At 43.1% G+C, this 13,428-nt stretch overlaps 1 protein-coding gene across 1 annotated transcript; it reads left to right on the top strand.

Moving 5' to 3' along the window:
• Positions 1 to 8,161: 8,161 nt before the first annotated feature.
• Positions 8,162 to 9,917, top strand: FANCF (FA complementation group F). The gene has a single exon (XM_062577496.1). The coding sequence runs from the start codon at positions 8,193 to 8,195 to the stop codon at positions 9,267 to 9,269; it is 1,077 nt and encodes a 358-aa protein (XP_062433480.1). The 5' UTR covers positions 8,162 to 8,192; the 3' UTR covers positions 9,270 to 9,917.
• The last annotated feature ends 3,511 nt before the right edge of the window (positions 9,918 to 13,428 follow it).

Genomic DNA, 13,428 nt, shown 5'->3' with positions numbered 1-13,428 from the left:
CCTAAGTCATTTGATAACTTTATTCTGTAGAAAATTCCAACAACTCATTCACAGTGATAGCAAACAAATATTTATATATTTTCTTTGTTTAATTTGGAGATCAAAATACTACTCAGAGATTACTGCCACAAAAATGTTCAGGACTTCTCTCTCAGATAGTTTGTAGCATCTACACGCGAAGCCTGGAATATTCAGATATGAATTACATCCAGATTACAGGCCATTAAGATTCATGTGTAAAGCTTCAGTCATAACTGACTGCTAGATATACAGGGCTTGGGTATCCAAAATGGCTCCACCCTTCATCATTATCAGAACCTTTCACTGTGGCTCATCACTGAACCAGAAACCAAATCAGATAACCAAAAGCAGTAAGGAATTAGTACAAAAATACATAAATCATTACTGCTGTGGTGTTGCAGTAACTACTGTAACACCAGATCAAAATATTTCGGTTTCCAGGCATTTTTCATTAAAAAAGTAAAGCAAAACAAAATAGTATTTTACAGAAAATGGGGACTGAGAGTGAGGGAAAGACTTTGGAAGAAGGAAAAAAAATAAAAAAAAAAAATAAAGTCTCCAAAAGTAGGGGAATGGTTCTAGTCCTTGTTTATTTGCCTTCTTCCTGCAGAAAATATCAATATTAGGAGAATACAGCAGCTGCCATGGTGGTTTCCATAATTTGAGACACTTACCATCAGGGCAGTCCAGAAAAAAATCTGTCAAGATACATCTCTCAGACAGGTACACAACACATTTTACTATGAACAAGTGGATCTCAACAAAAACTAGAGTTTTCTTCCTGTATTATTGATCCTATGAGCAGTTGTATCAGTTGCAAAATAAGATTTGCTTTCAGAAGATGCTATAGGTACAGATAACAGAAACCAGTAAATACTCTACTTGCTGAACTACATAAACAAAGTCCTTTAAGCTTTTCTTAAATAGGGAAATAAAGTCACTTCCATATTATGCATTAGCATTTGCTTAATTCAGCCATTTCTATGATTTTTCAAGGTAGGATCTTCTTTATGTGCTGATGGAGGAAAGTAAGATCTCTTAATCATTAAGAAGATTAACATATAAGCCCCCAGCTCAAAATATTCATTTGAGTAATGATTTCTACCATCCCAATCTCCTACATTTGCTTCACAGTGAAAAGGACATTAATATGGAAAATTGAATTCCTTTGTAAATATGAACCAATGAGATTCTTTGCAAAGACCGAAAAAAAATTATGTATATATTCTGTGGTTTCCATTTCCTTGGCTTTATTGTTTTTATGTAAATTCTCCCAGGACATTTCAGGTTATATGTCTGGAAATCCCAGCCATCCAGCAGAGGAAAGGTTGAGAGAATAATGAGAAATGTGCTGGAAGAATTCACATAAAAGCTTTGGAGACATGAAAATGGAAACAACAGACACTTAAAAACTTACTGCTCAAAAAAAAGAAATGTCTATCCAGCATTCATGTTTGCATGTGTTAACATGTCTATCCGTACACAGACAGACATATGTATCATTTCTAAGGATACTGGACAGAGCTAGAAGGGACAGATACTACTGCACCCAAATATTTAAGATGTTCTCAGGTCACTGTGCAAGTAAAGGAAAACCAAAATGACTTATTAGAACCCAGACATACACATAAACAGCTTTACAAATAGTTGTATCACGCTGAAATTTTTATATATGTGAAATACAACCAATTTGATAGGATTCCAACATGAAAGTGTGTTTGTAAGATCTCCCTGTACTCTTGTGAATGACAAGAATTCAACTGTCATGGAAATATGCAGAATCTGAATAGGAAAAAAATTTTAGCTGTTATTCTTAAGTGCATGCATTTTGCTCCAAAAACTGTTAAAAATAATACATTGTTAAGTAGTAAACCTGATGCTTAATTTAGTTTAGTCCTAGGATGCTTGACTTTACACAAGTAACAAAGCACTATTAACTAAAATTATAAATCTTTGGTCACATCAGTGTTTCATGCCTCAAGCTTTAGAGAATCCATTATTTTCAGAGTATTCTGATAATATGCTCTGTGAAACAGATACCTCTTTACCCTACTTCTTACTTGGCACCCTAAAAATGCAGTTCAGAATATCACTAAAGGCTGAATATTTGCAGCTGATCCTGTAAGAAAAGGACTTACAATAAGTAACTAAATTTTCCTGGCTTTAAGGAAAAGAAACTTGGACAAACACATGCAAGGAAATACTCCGATCAGTACATGCTATGAGCTATCAGACCAGTGGCCATGATACAGAGAGCAGATGAAACCTCTCTAGAAGGCGTAAGAAACAATAGCAAGTGATCAAGGAGCACAGCTTAATACCTTACTACTCATCATCCAAGCAGCATTAACTGACTGCATGCGTACTCTTATTCCACTGCAAATGTCAAAACGCATCAGCTGAAACAACCTTAAGGCAAAACTACTTCTGCCTGGTGGAAACTTAACAACTGCAATCAGTTACCAGGAGGCTAAATAGGATCACTTAACATGGCTCATTTGGTGAAAGGAGGCTTTTTAAGCCTGTAGTGAAAAAAACAATTAGAAGTGGTTAAGTTGCTCTCAGAAAAAGGTGGTACAATTTGTCACTCCACTTATTTTTATTTCCAGAATACATAAGATCATTAGCAGCTTTGCTAATACAGTTCTGACTCATAGTAACAAAATTCTAAGTGGGACCAAGTAGTAAAATTTGCCTGTTGATCTGAATCCCCCCCCCCCCACACACACACACAATCGTTTTTGGAATAGCCAGGTACAGGTATACCTAATTAAAGTGTTGTTTAGGTTATTTCACTATGACATATGTAACAGATGTCTCTTCCAACACAGATTTTTTTAAAAAACAGTCCAGTTTATTACACAAGTGCTCCTTGGCCATTGATATCAGTTCCTCAAATCATGTCTAACCCATCACAGGTTATCACATTGCTATTAATAGCTGATGTAATGCAATCAGCATATGTAGGACTTACCATGCTATCCCAGTTGGGGTATAGTGCAAAAAGGTTTCAAGGAGAAAGTCCCCTGCTGATAGATGTACCTCTTGTGCAGTCTAAGACTCACTGATATGCAAGTTAGTAAGTTCAATACCTTTTCATACATTTATTAGGCAATCTGATTACACAGTTACTCTGTTCTTATTCCAAACACAAACCACAGGCTTACTAGCTTTGTATATACAAGATATTCCATTGACACCACATTTCCAATGACTTCTGGAAGGGGTGACACTCTGACAAGCACTGGGTTGATTAATAACCTTGGTTTTCCACAAAGTTTGTTGCAGAAGTAACAAACCATTCTAACAGCACAGTCTACCAGTTTAAAGTCATGAATATACTCAAGTTACTATATAATTGGTTTGGCCATGTGCAATTTGAGGAGGCTAAAAACCCCTTCCTACTGTTAAAATAATAATACCACAATATAAGGTAACCATATGCTCCTGTCAATTTATTTATTTTTGTAATTTGAACCAAATGCCTCATATCTAAGGAAAGACCATTTCACAGTTCCATAATTCTGAGTAAACAGAATGTATTTCCCTTTTATTTTTAGGAGAAATAGTATACCTAGGTTACAGCAAATAAGACGTCTGAGAGGAAAGTAAATATAACAATGGATTCTGGATCTCCAGCAAGTTTGACAAACTTAGCTTCAAAACTGATCTTCCCTGCCAGAGTTAATTTTACTGGCTCCATAACTAGAATGTTTTAACTCACTAGTTTCACAAAATTTCATATGAATCTTTCACTTTAGTTCTTAACTTAGATAAAACAGTACAGTAGTTCAAACAAAATATATATCCATTCTACAATACTTCATTGAAAAGTGGATTTGTTTTCAGGGAGCTGCAGAAATGACTTCACTGATTCTTTAACTAAACAGACACTTGCTTTTCTATTTGCTCTACAACTTTCTTTGCTGTGTATCCTAGCAATCAAAAGCTGTAATGGAGAAGCATTTACTACAGCCCAACACAACGGTAAATAACTATCTTCAAATAAACTCGTCTGTCTTTAACACTCATTTTGTCATCATAGCTACTTTGGAGGACCACTTACCAGAAGGGCTTAACTAGTCAATTTTGATGCAAGTATTAATTATAAATTTATGCACTGACATATTATACAAAATATGCCTCTTTTCTGTTTTCTCTTTTATTCATTTTCTCACAGACTGTGTAATTTCTTTAGCATGAAATACACAGCCAAACAACAGACTACTACAGAAGCCATTAATGGAGGAAGCAGACTGACCTTGAACAAGCAAAGTCCTATGTGAGGAAGACTAGGGAAAACACAGGCCCACAGCTGAATGGGGTGGGGGCCCTGGTGGCAAAGGATACAGAGAAGGCAGAGTTACTGAATGACTTCTCTGTTTCAGTCATTACTGCTGACTCAGTCAGGGCAGCCCTCAGAAATCCCAAAGCCTGGAAACAACAGAGAAAGTCTGGAGAAAGGAAGACTTTCCTTTGGTCAAGGATGATCAGGTTAGAGATCTTTTGGGCAAACTTGGCATCCACAAATCCATGGGTCATGATAGAATGCGCCCACAAGCGCTGAGGGAGCTGGCAGGTGTTGTTGCTAGGCCGCTCTCCATCATCTTTGAAAGGTCATGGAGAACTGGAGAGGTACCTGAAGACTGGAAAAAAGCCAGCATCACTCGTCTTCAAGAAGGAGGAGCCAGGAAACTACAGGCCAGTCAGCCTCACCTCCATCCCTGGAAAAGTGATGGAACAGCTCATCCTGGATGTCATCTCTAACCATATGGAGGAAAAAAAGGTGATCAGGGGTAGTCAGCATGGATTCACCAAGGGGAAATCATGCTTAATCAATCTGATAGCCTCTGTGATGGAATGACTGGCTGGGTTGATGAGGGGAGAGCAGTGGATGTTGTCCACCTTGACTTCAGCAAGGCTTTGGACGGTCTCTCATAATATCCTCATAGGCAAACTCGGGAAGTGCAGATTAGATGAGTGGACAGTGAGGGGAACTGAGAACTGACTGAAAGGCAGAGTTTAGAGTTGTCATTAGTGGCACAGAATATAGCTGGAGGCCCGTAGCTAGTGGAGTTCCCCAAGGCTCAGTACTGGGGCCAGTCCTGTTCAACTTATTCATCAGTGTCCCAGATGAAGGGACAGAGTGCCTCCTCAGCAAGTTTGCTGATGAGACCAAGCTGGGAGGAGTGGCTGATAAACCTGAGGGCTGTGCTGCCATTCACAGCCTGGACAGACTGGAGAGTTGGGCAGAGGTCAGGAAGTTCAACAGGGGCAAGCAGTGTTCTGCACCTAGGGAGGAATAACTCCATGCACCAGTGCAAGCTGGAGGCAGACCTGCTGGAAAGCAGCTTTGCAGAGAAGGACGTGGGAGTGCTGGTAGACAAGTTGACTATGAGCCAGCAATCTGTCCTTGTGGCCAAGACCACCAATGGTATCCTGGGGTGCATGAGGAAGAGTGTTGCCAGCAGGTCAAGGGAGGTGATCCTGCCCCTCTACTCAGCCCTGGTGAGGCCTCATCTCGAGTACTGTGTCCAGTACCAGGCTCCCCAATACGAGAGGCATAGAGCTACTGCAGAGACTCCAGTGTAGGGCTACCAATATGACCGGAGCATCTCTCTTACCAGGAAAGGCTGCGAGAGCTGGGCCTGCTAAACCTGGAGAAAAAAAGACTCAGAGGGGATCTCATCAATGCCTACAAATATGTTAAGGAGAGGGTGTCAAGAGGATGGGGTCGGACTCTCTTCAGTGGTGCCAAGCGACAGGACACGAGGCAATGGGCACAAACTAAACCACAGGAAGTGCCGCCTGAACGTGAGGAGGAATTTCTTCACTGTAAAAGTGACAGAGCACTGGACCAGGTTGCCTGAAGAGGTCGTTGAGTCTCCTTCTCTAGAGATATTCAAAACTCACCTGGATGCAATCCTAACATGCTCTAGATGACCCTGATTGAGCAGGGGGGATTTGACTAGATGCTCTCCAGAGGTCCCCTCCATCCTCAACCATTCTGTGAGGTCCAGAAGGGGATCTTTATTGTTTTCCTTAACAAGTAAACCTCTAAAGCAAGAGGTCATCCTTCCCAGCTATCTGAAAGTCTATTTAACATCATTCTATCACCACACTTCTGTGCTCCTACTGTATCTCCTGATATCCTAACCACTCACTGACCTAACCTTTCCCATTCCTAACTACACCAGTCTACCTCAGATCTTCACCACTCAGTCTTGTAGTGCTTACCCCGTAAGTGTGTTTCACAAGTGTCCCATGGACTTTCCTAATTTAGAAAACAAACGCAGTGCTGCACAGGCATTTCTGAACAATGTCTGCAATATGGCTCAGTAGCACCACAGGCTCAGCATAAGTTACCTGCAGAACACAGCTTTTAATGCTCAGTAATCTTGTTATTGGTAAGGAAAGCCCCACAGATGCTGAAGCTACTGCCTGCCCTAAATAGAGTTAAGAATTGCTACAGAAGAGAGAATACTAGCACTTATAAATTATAGGAAAATAATTCACTTGTAAAAAAGAAACCAAGTTTGTTCAAAGTAACTTGATTAATAAATTGCACAGCATACAGAGCAGATCAATAGGATCCAGTCTTGCAGCAGAAGAACCCAAAGCACATTCTGAAGGTAGCCAAGCTCACAAAATAACAGCATAAAATTTGGGGTAGAAAGGGAACTCCTTCACTGGTGAGTGTGGAAAGAGTTACTATCTTTAGGGAGCTGTTGTAGTGTAACCTGTATTACATAAACCATAACTGTCTCAGTGTTACCTTGTTTCTTTCAAGTTTCTTGAATTCATCTTCTAAGGCTGTATTAAAGATAATTCTGCTCCTTCTGCTGACCTGAAGAGCCATCCAGAGCAGCTCAGGAAAAAGACAAAATAGGAGAAACCATTACTTAAGATTCTTATTTCCTCTCTTTTGCTTTGCTGTTATTACAGAAGCACAATGCAAATTAGAGAAGTGGTCACCAGCACCTAGCAGTTATCTTTATGGTAAGGGCTTATACCAGCCACAACAGCCAAGCATGCTTTGAGGGTGGTGAAGGGGCTGTATTAGGTTTAGTGTACTTATTTTGATTTTTCTTCAAAGAGAGAAAAAAAAAACAGTAGAAGCCAGCCTCAGGCCTCTCTCTTGCCTTCCAGACATTTTGGTTTTAAGCTTGATGTAAGACACAGACTGTAAGAACTGAGCCCCTTTTTATCTGAGCTAAAGAAGACCTGCCATCAGTTTATATGCACCCAGCCCATCACCCACAGCTGCAAGGAATTCAGGTAATGACCCCAGGGGAAACTGCTTCCAGCACTAAGATATAGGGAAGCAAACACGAGCTACAGGCAGCATGTTATAGTCGGCCCTACAATGTTATAGCTTGCAGTTGGTCTCCAGAAAGACCTTGTTCGCTTTGCCAGCTGTTGGCTTCGTCTTTTGGCAGGACCTGGCCCAAGCAGTGGCTCAGGCGGCGCTGAGGCGAGCCTGGCAGCGCAGAGGGCTTGGCGGTGCGGCGGGCCTGGCTGCGAGGTGAGGTGCGGGCGCACGTCCTCGCCCAGACAAGCGCTGCCCGCAAGGGCGGCTGGCCCTGCCCTCCCAGCACCTCAGGAGGACGTTTCCCCATCCCCAGGAGCAGGCTGGCCCCCTTCCTCCCCTCTGCCTTGAGGCTTGCGGGTAATGGCGCCCGTACGCAGTGTGACACAGTCCTTTAACTCAAACTGGCAGGGAGGGAAAGGACCGCGTTCCTGTGCAAGCGGCTGCTAATCCCGACCAAGCGCTAGCGAGGAACCACAGGAGCAGCCGCCACCAGCAGCGAGCGCGCCCTGAGACACGGCACCTCAGCTCCCCACGAGTTTTTCACTATTTTCACTTTTAATTAGGCACTTGGGTGTCACACAACTGCAGTTTAGGGTTTGGGGGGCTGTTCTGTGTGCTCGCTTGGTTATTCTGCTTAACTGCCCTCACCCGCCCTTTGCCCAAAAGCGCAGAACAACTGCCTGAAAGGACAGCGCGGGAAACCGCCCTTTAACGGAAATCAATCCGCTGCGGATTGACGTCAGTGCCAGCCAATGGGGCTCCGAAGCCCCTTCCTGCCCGGCCTGGATTGGCCCGCTTCCCGGGCGGGGGCGGGACTCGGGCTCAAACCGGCGGCGCCACGGGAGCGGGCCGCGGCGCCATGGAGGCGCTGCTGGAGCAGGTGGCGCAGCTGCCGGGGCTCCTGGCCGTGTCCCGCTCCGCGCTGGTGCGCGCCTGGGACGCCCCGACCCTCGCCAGGGCCCTGGAGTGGGCCCGCTACTTCCAGCACCTCCACGGCCGCTTCCGCGCCCGGCCGCGGCTGCGGGCCGCTCTGGGGCGGCGGCTGCGGCAGGGCCAGCCGCGGCCTCTGCTCGGCTTCCGGCACCTGGGGCGCTGCCCGGCGCTGCTGAGCCTGGCGCTGCTGGAGAACCGCGCGCTGCCGCCCGCCGCCTGCCGCCGCCTCCTCCGGAGCCTGCTGCACCCCGCCGCCGGCGCTGCCGAGCCCCTCAGCCTCGCGCTGCTCGCCCGGCGCAAGGCGGCCTCCCGCCTGCTGGCGCTGCCGCCGCGCCCGGCGGGGCCCCCGGCGGCGCCGCAGCCGCAGGTGCGGGCCGAGGCGCAGCTGCTGCTGGCGCGGCTGCGCGAGGAGGAGGCGGAGGAGGAGGCCGAGGCGGGGGGCGGCCGGGCGGGCGAGCCCCGGGAGCGGCTGCGCTGCGTGGCCGAGCTCCTGGAGCAGCTCCCCGAGCCCAGGGCCCTCCAGGTGGTGGCGGCGACGCTGTTGGAGCCGCGGGGCGGCGGCGAGGAAGGGCTGGGGGACGGAGCAGGGCACGGACACGTGGCCGCGCCGCTGCTCTCCTGGCTGCTGCAGAGCCCCGAGCGATTTTCCGCCTTCTGCCTCCTGCACCCGGGCCCTCTTCTTGCTTCCCTTGCTGCCCGCTATTCCCAGTTAAGCGCCCCGTATTTGGACCTCTTAGCTGCCTGGGGAAGCCGTTTGCACTATGATCCTTTGCAGGGGCGGTGGGATGATAGTTGTCCTGACAAGGCCGAGATGTCCTGGGAGGAGCTGAGGGAGCGTCTTTGCTGCCTCTGCCGGGGACCTGCACCGCTCCGGGGACAGACCCGAGCTGCCCTGGAGCTCCTGAAGGTGCAGGATGGAGACTTTGGTGTCTGTGGCTTGAGCGTGTGGACTGACCTACTGATGGAAGTAGAGAAATCCATGAGGAAAGAGAGAGAACACTAACATGAACTCAAGAGCATCCTTAAAACTTTTTAAATCCAAGAAACCTACTTATATGCTCTATATTTAATGTGAAAGGCAAGGAAGAGAACTACACCTCACTTTGGGCTGAAGACTGATGTGACTGAGCACACTTTGTATGATGTCCATTCAGGAGGCCTGGTGGCTTTTTTGTAATTGTACAGTTAACTCTGGTCACTAGCAAGAATTGTTTTCCTTTTTACTGCTTGCTGTACATATAATAAAATGAAGAAAATGCCTTTTGTTTCAGAAACAGCGCTTTTCCCTTTGTGAGAGAGCATACTGCAGTTCAAATGCACCACGGTCATGACAGTGTCCTGTCTCTTTCTAACTGTCGCAGGCTGACCAAATGTTCAAAGCACAAGGTGGGCTTTCAGACTTGAAAACTACAAGTTCAGGATTACTTCAGCAATAGCTGTATTTGTTGGGTCATCTGTTTTAGTGGGTGTTTTCATGTTTCCATATGCCTTGTGTGTGGCTTTGCATCTGGATTTAAGTAAAGATGAGAGAAAGCCAATTGGAAAACCTGTTGAAAAGTTCTAAAATCAGAAGGCATTATTAGTTACCATGTTAAATGCTTATATGCAAGTCTGTCCTAGAAAAATTGAAGTAAAAATAGAGTGCTCTGTTCATTTGTTTTTCTTCCTTTTTCTTTGGTGTGTTTTATATGTTTGTGGAACAAAAAAGTGATGAGGCAACAGACTTTCTTCATGAGATAAAAAATTGTCTTTGTTCTCTTCATTTGTGTTTAATCAGTTTTTGCGAACAGAACCTAAGGTATTTTCTATCCTACCTTATCACTGTCCTTTAAAATGAGTATTATAATACAGAAGTAACAAGTTCATGTATATTCAGCTCTGTGAATTAGTCTTACCAGAGAGAACTGTGGTAGGCCACGGAGCCTATGTGATAGCCAATGAAGACAGGGAAATACATGCAAAGGCCACAAAAAGAAGGCTCCATTGGTCTCAAGTGTGGAGTACCTGTCACAAAGGTAGCCTATATTCTTAGTGGCTCTAGATCAGCTGAGACAGTTTTTTCATCTGCCACTGTTGCTGACATCCCTTCAGAAAGGTTTAGAAGGTGCTCAGTTTCTGCTTATAAGCTTTTTTTTTTAAAAAAAGGAAGATACTACATGTAAATAAAAGGACTGAAGCTAATTAGAGTTGTATACAGTGTTACAATATGTGATGGTGTGTACAACTGCACCAGATATTTCTGTACCACAGAGCAGAACTGGAGGGGAAGAATCTTGTAATTTCTGAAATGTAAATGATTAATGCAAGGAGACAAACATTGTTTACCTGGGAAGGGAAATGAAGCATATGTTAACTTGTGTGGAAGCAATTACATGACACAAGTTCTTATTCCTATTCCCCTTCCATAGCAAAAGAGATGCTCAAAGGTAGCACACTTGAAATAGTTAAAAGGACACATTGGATGCATCATTACTATCCAATCAAAAGTGTGACTTGTTTTGATGTGTGTTTGGTGGGGGGGAGAGTTTGGAGGGAGGGAGGGGGGAGGAATTCGCTGCTATGGTGTGTGAATGAAGCACGATGGAGATCTACAGATAAACATTTTAAAATCTAAGCTGCTGTGATCTTTGTTTTGCACTTTCTAAAATGGGATTGTTTCTCTTTCTGGAACTTGTCAAGGTGGTGGTCAGTCTCAAAAGACAGAGAGTACCTTGTCAGTGGACCTCAGGACTGAGTCAGTATTTCTGTGGTATTGAAGGGAATATGAACATTGTCTATAAACATTTAAAACTGCTTAAAAGTACAAAGTTTGAACTTATGCTGTCTAGCCACAGGTCCCTATGTTATGTAGTTTTGGCATTTGATATGGAAATTCTGCACATGAGCTTACTCTTAACGCTTTTAGCAGGCAGTGTCTTTTTTTCTTTTCTTCCCCCCCCCCTTTTTTTTTGTCTGCTAGAATACTTCTTGCTGTCACAGGTTCCTGATGAGTGATATACCCAAAGATACTAATCAGTCATTCCCTTCTCCCATGATATATGAAGTAGGAATATCAAATGTTGCAATAACATTAAGTATGTTACAGAAATAAAACAAACCTTATCAGTGCACCTTTTTCTGCATCAAAGAGAAAATGTAGAGTGGGAGCTACTGCCATTCCCTATCTTACTGAGGGTACTCCAACTTTTTGAAAAATACATTATTCCCAGATACCTGAATCTCTGACAGATTTCAGTGATAGTTAAGTCTTGTTTTTGCTAGGTAAATGTTTCTTAATGTAATCAGCATGTCACCAGTGAATTAAGAACCTTAGCATCTTTGAAATATTTCTAGGATAAATCAGGTGCTTTTAGGGAGCTTGTACTTGCAGTTTTTTTTTTTTTCAGATTTCCTTTTGAAAAGTTTCACACATCACTTGTACAATCTGGTTTGTAAAGACAGTTGTCCTCATTCCAAGTAATTGAGAGTTACATTTTTTAATAGTTAAATGCAACTATAGAATTTTCTACTGCAGTAGTTAGGAAATAATAGCAGTGCCTTAGCATGACATTTATTAAAAAAAAAAAAAAATGTGGGAGAGAGAGAGAATTGACCAGTGTAGATAATACTTGTTATCCCATTCTGTCCTCCTTATGAGGAAACCTAAGTAGTAAAAGATAGTCTTGGTAGTCTAGCATCAGTGAGACAGAAGCACCTGGTTAGAGCAATTTTGCAAAAATGTTCCAATCTGTCCAAAATACACACACATCCATTATAGAGAGATGCCAGATCTGTGATTGCCGAATTCCAAAATACATATGGCATTTATTGAAATAAATGCACCAGTTCGTGTCCCCTATTATTTCAGGATGCTTGTGGAATTTACCAGGTAGCCATACAACAAATGACACTTAATCAAAATTTTGGGAGTTCTCTTTTTAATAAAAGTGTAAACAGAAAAAGGTGCTATGCTAGTAACCTCCTCAATGTATATACTTGCAGCTCATACTTGGGTGCGGAGGTTTGTAGCCCAAAACTTGCAAACTCTTGGACCCCAACAATTTCAACTGTCATGGGAAGTAAGATATTAGAAACAACAGACTCCAATTCCTTTGTTTCCTTTTCCTTTCCCCTCCCTTTTTACTAATAAAAGGAAACAGATCTTGACTATTTGCTGTATTAAAAATGATGAATGAAGAAAGTGTGTTACCATGAGAAAGGAGCTAGGTCCCCTTTTTAAATCTGTTACAGAAGATTTGTAAGGATTAAGATTTCTTTCTTTACATACCAATTTAGGAGGAATTTACTTACCCAATAAATAGTCAAGGCCTATAAATTTTGCTACTACTATGTTTTGTTTTAAATGTGAGCTGCTAAGCAAATTTAGAGGAAAACACATCATGCACTTTCTCTAGTAACTTGCAATATGCACCTAGAAATTGGAAAAAAGGTTTAATGAGGTAGAATAAATTATTTAGGAAAATATATCAGCAGATTGACACCATTCGGATGAGCGTATGAACTTGATTGCGACTGAAGGACACATGTTAAATTCAAAATCTGCAGTCTTCATATACAAGTCTATTAATTCAATGAAATTAACTTTTGGGTATGTGCACCCTTTTTCTGTTCCCCACAAGCAGAAAAGATCTACTGTTCTTATCGTTCAGCAATAATGAAAAGTCACTTTTTTGTGTGCAAGAAGATGTTTTTTAGGGCAAGAGTCAGTAAAAATATTTTGATCTTATGTCAGTAGTATTTTCAGATGGATAGTGTCTAAATACAAAAGTCATATGGTTGATTTCTAGTTTTGCTCCTCCCCAAAAAAAGAAAATTTGAGGCTAAACTCCATCTTTCATGAACAGTTTGAATGAATGACCAACTTCAAAGTGGGAGTGAAGGCCTCACCCCAGTCCCATGCTGGATAAAGCTAAGAGGCACCACTAGTGTGGGAACCATATACTTCAGAGCTTGTTTAGTTCAAAGGGTAGAGCTACAGAAAAAAACAATAATGCAAGTGAAAATTGGGAAGAGGGAAGAAAGGTGGAAAAATCCTCCCTTGTGAAAACCCTGGAGAAAGGGTAACTTTGCCCTTCACTAAAATTGTGCTGCTTTGCTACCACTGGGGATGATGTTTTTTTCTGTATCACGAGAAAAATGAAAAGACTTTTTATTTAATGTTG

Source organism: Rhea pennata, chromosome 5 (assembly GCF_028389875.1).
Source record: "Rhea pennata isolate bPtePen1 chromosome 5, bPtePen1.pri, whole genome shotgun sequence".
NCBI classification, from domain to species: domain Eukaryota; kingdom Metazoa; phylum Chordata; class Aves; order Rheiformes; family Rheidae; genus Rhea; species Rhea pennata.
Note: the sequence above shows the minus strand (reverse complement) of the source record. Positions and strands in the feature narration are given on the sequence as shown.

Excerpts from the sequence above, each read along its gene's own strand:
- FANCF (XM_062577496.1), top strand. The coding sequence starts at position 8,193 with ATGGAGGCGCTGCTGGAGCAGGTGGCGCAGCTGCCGGGGCTCCTGGCC.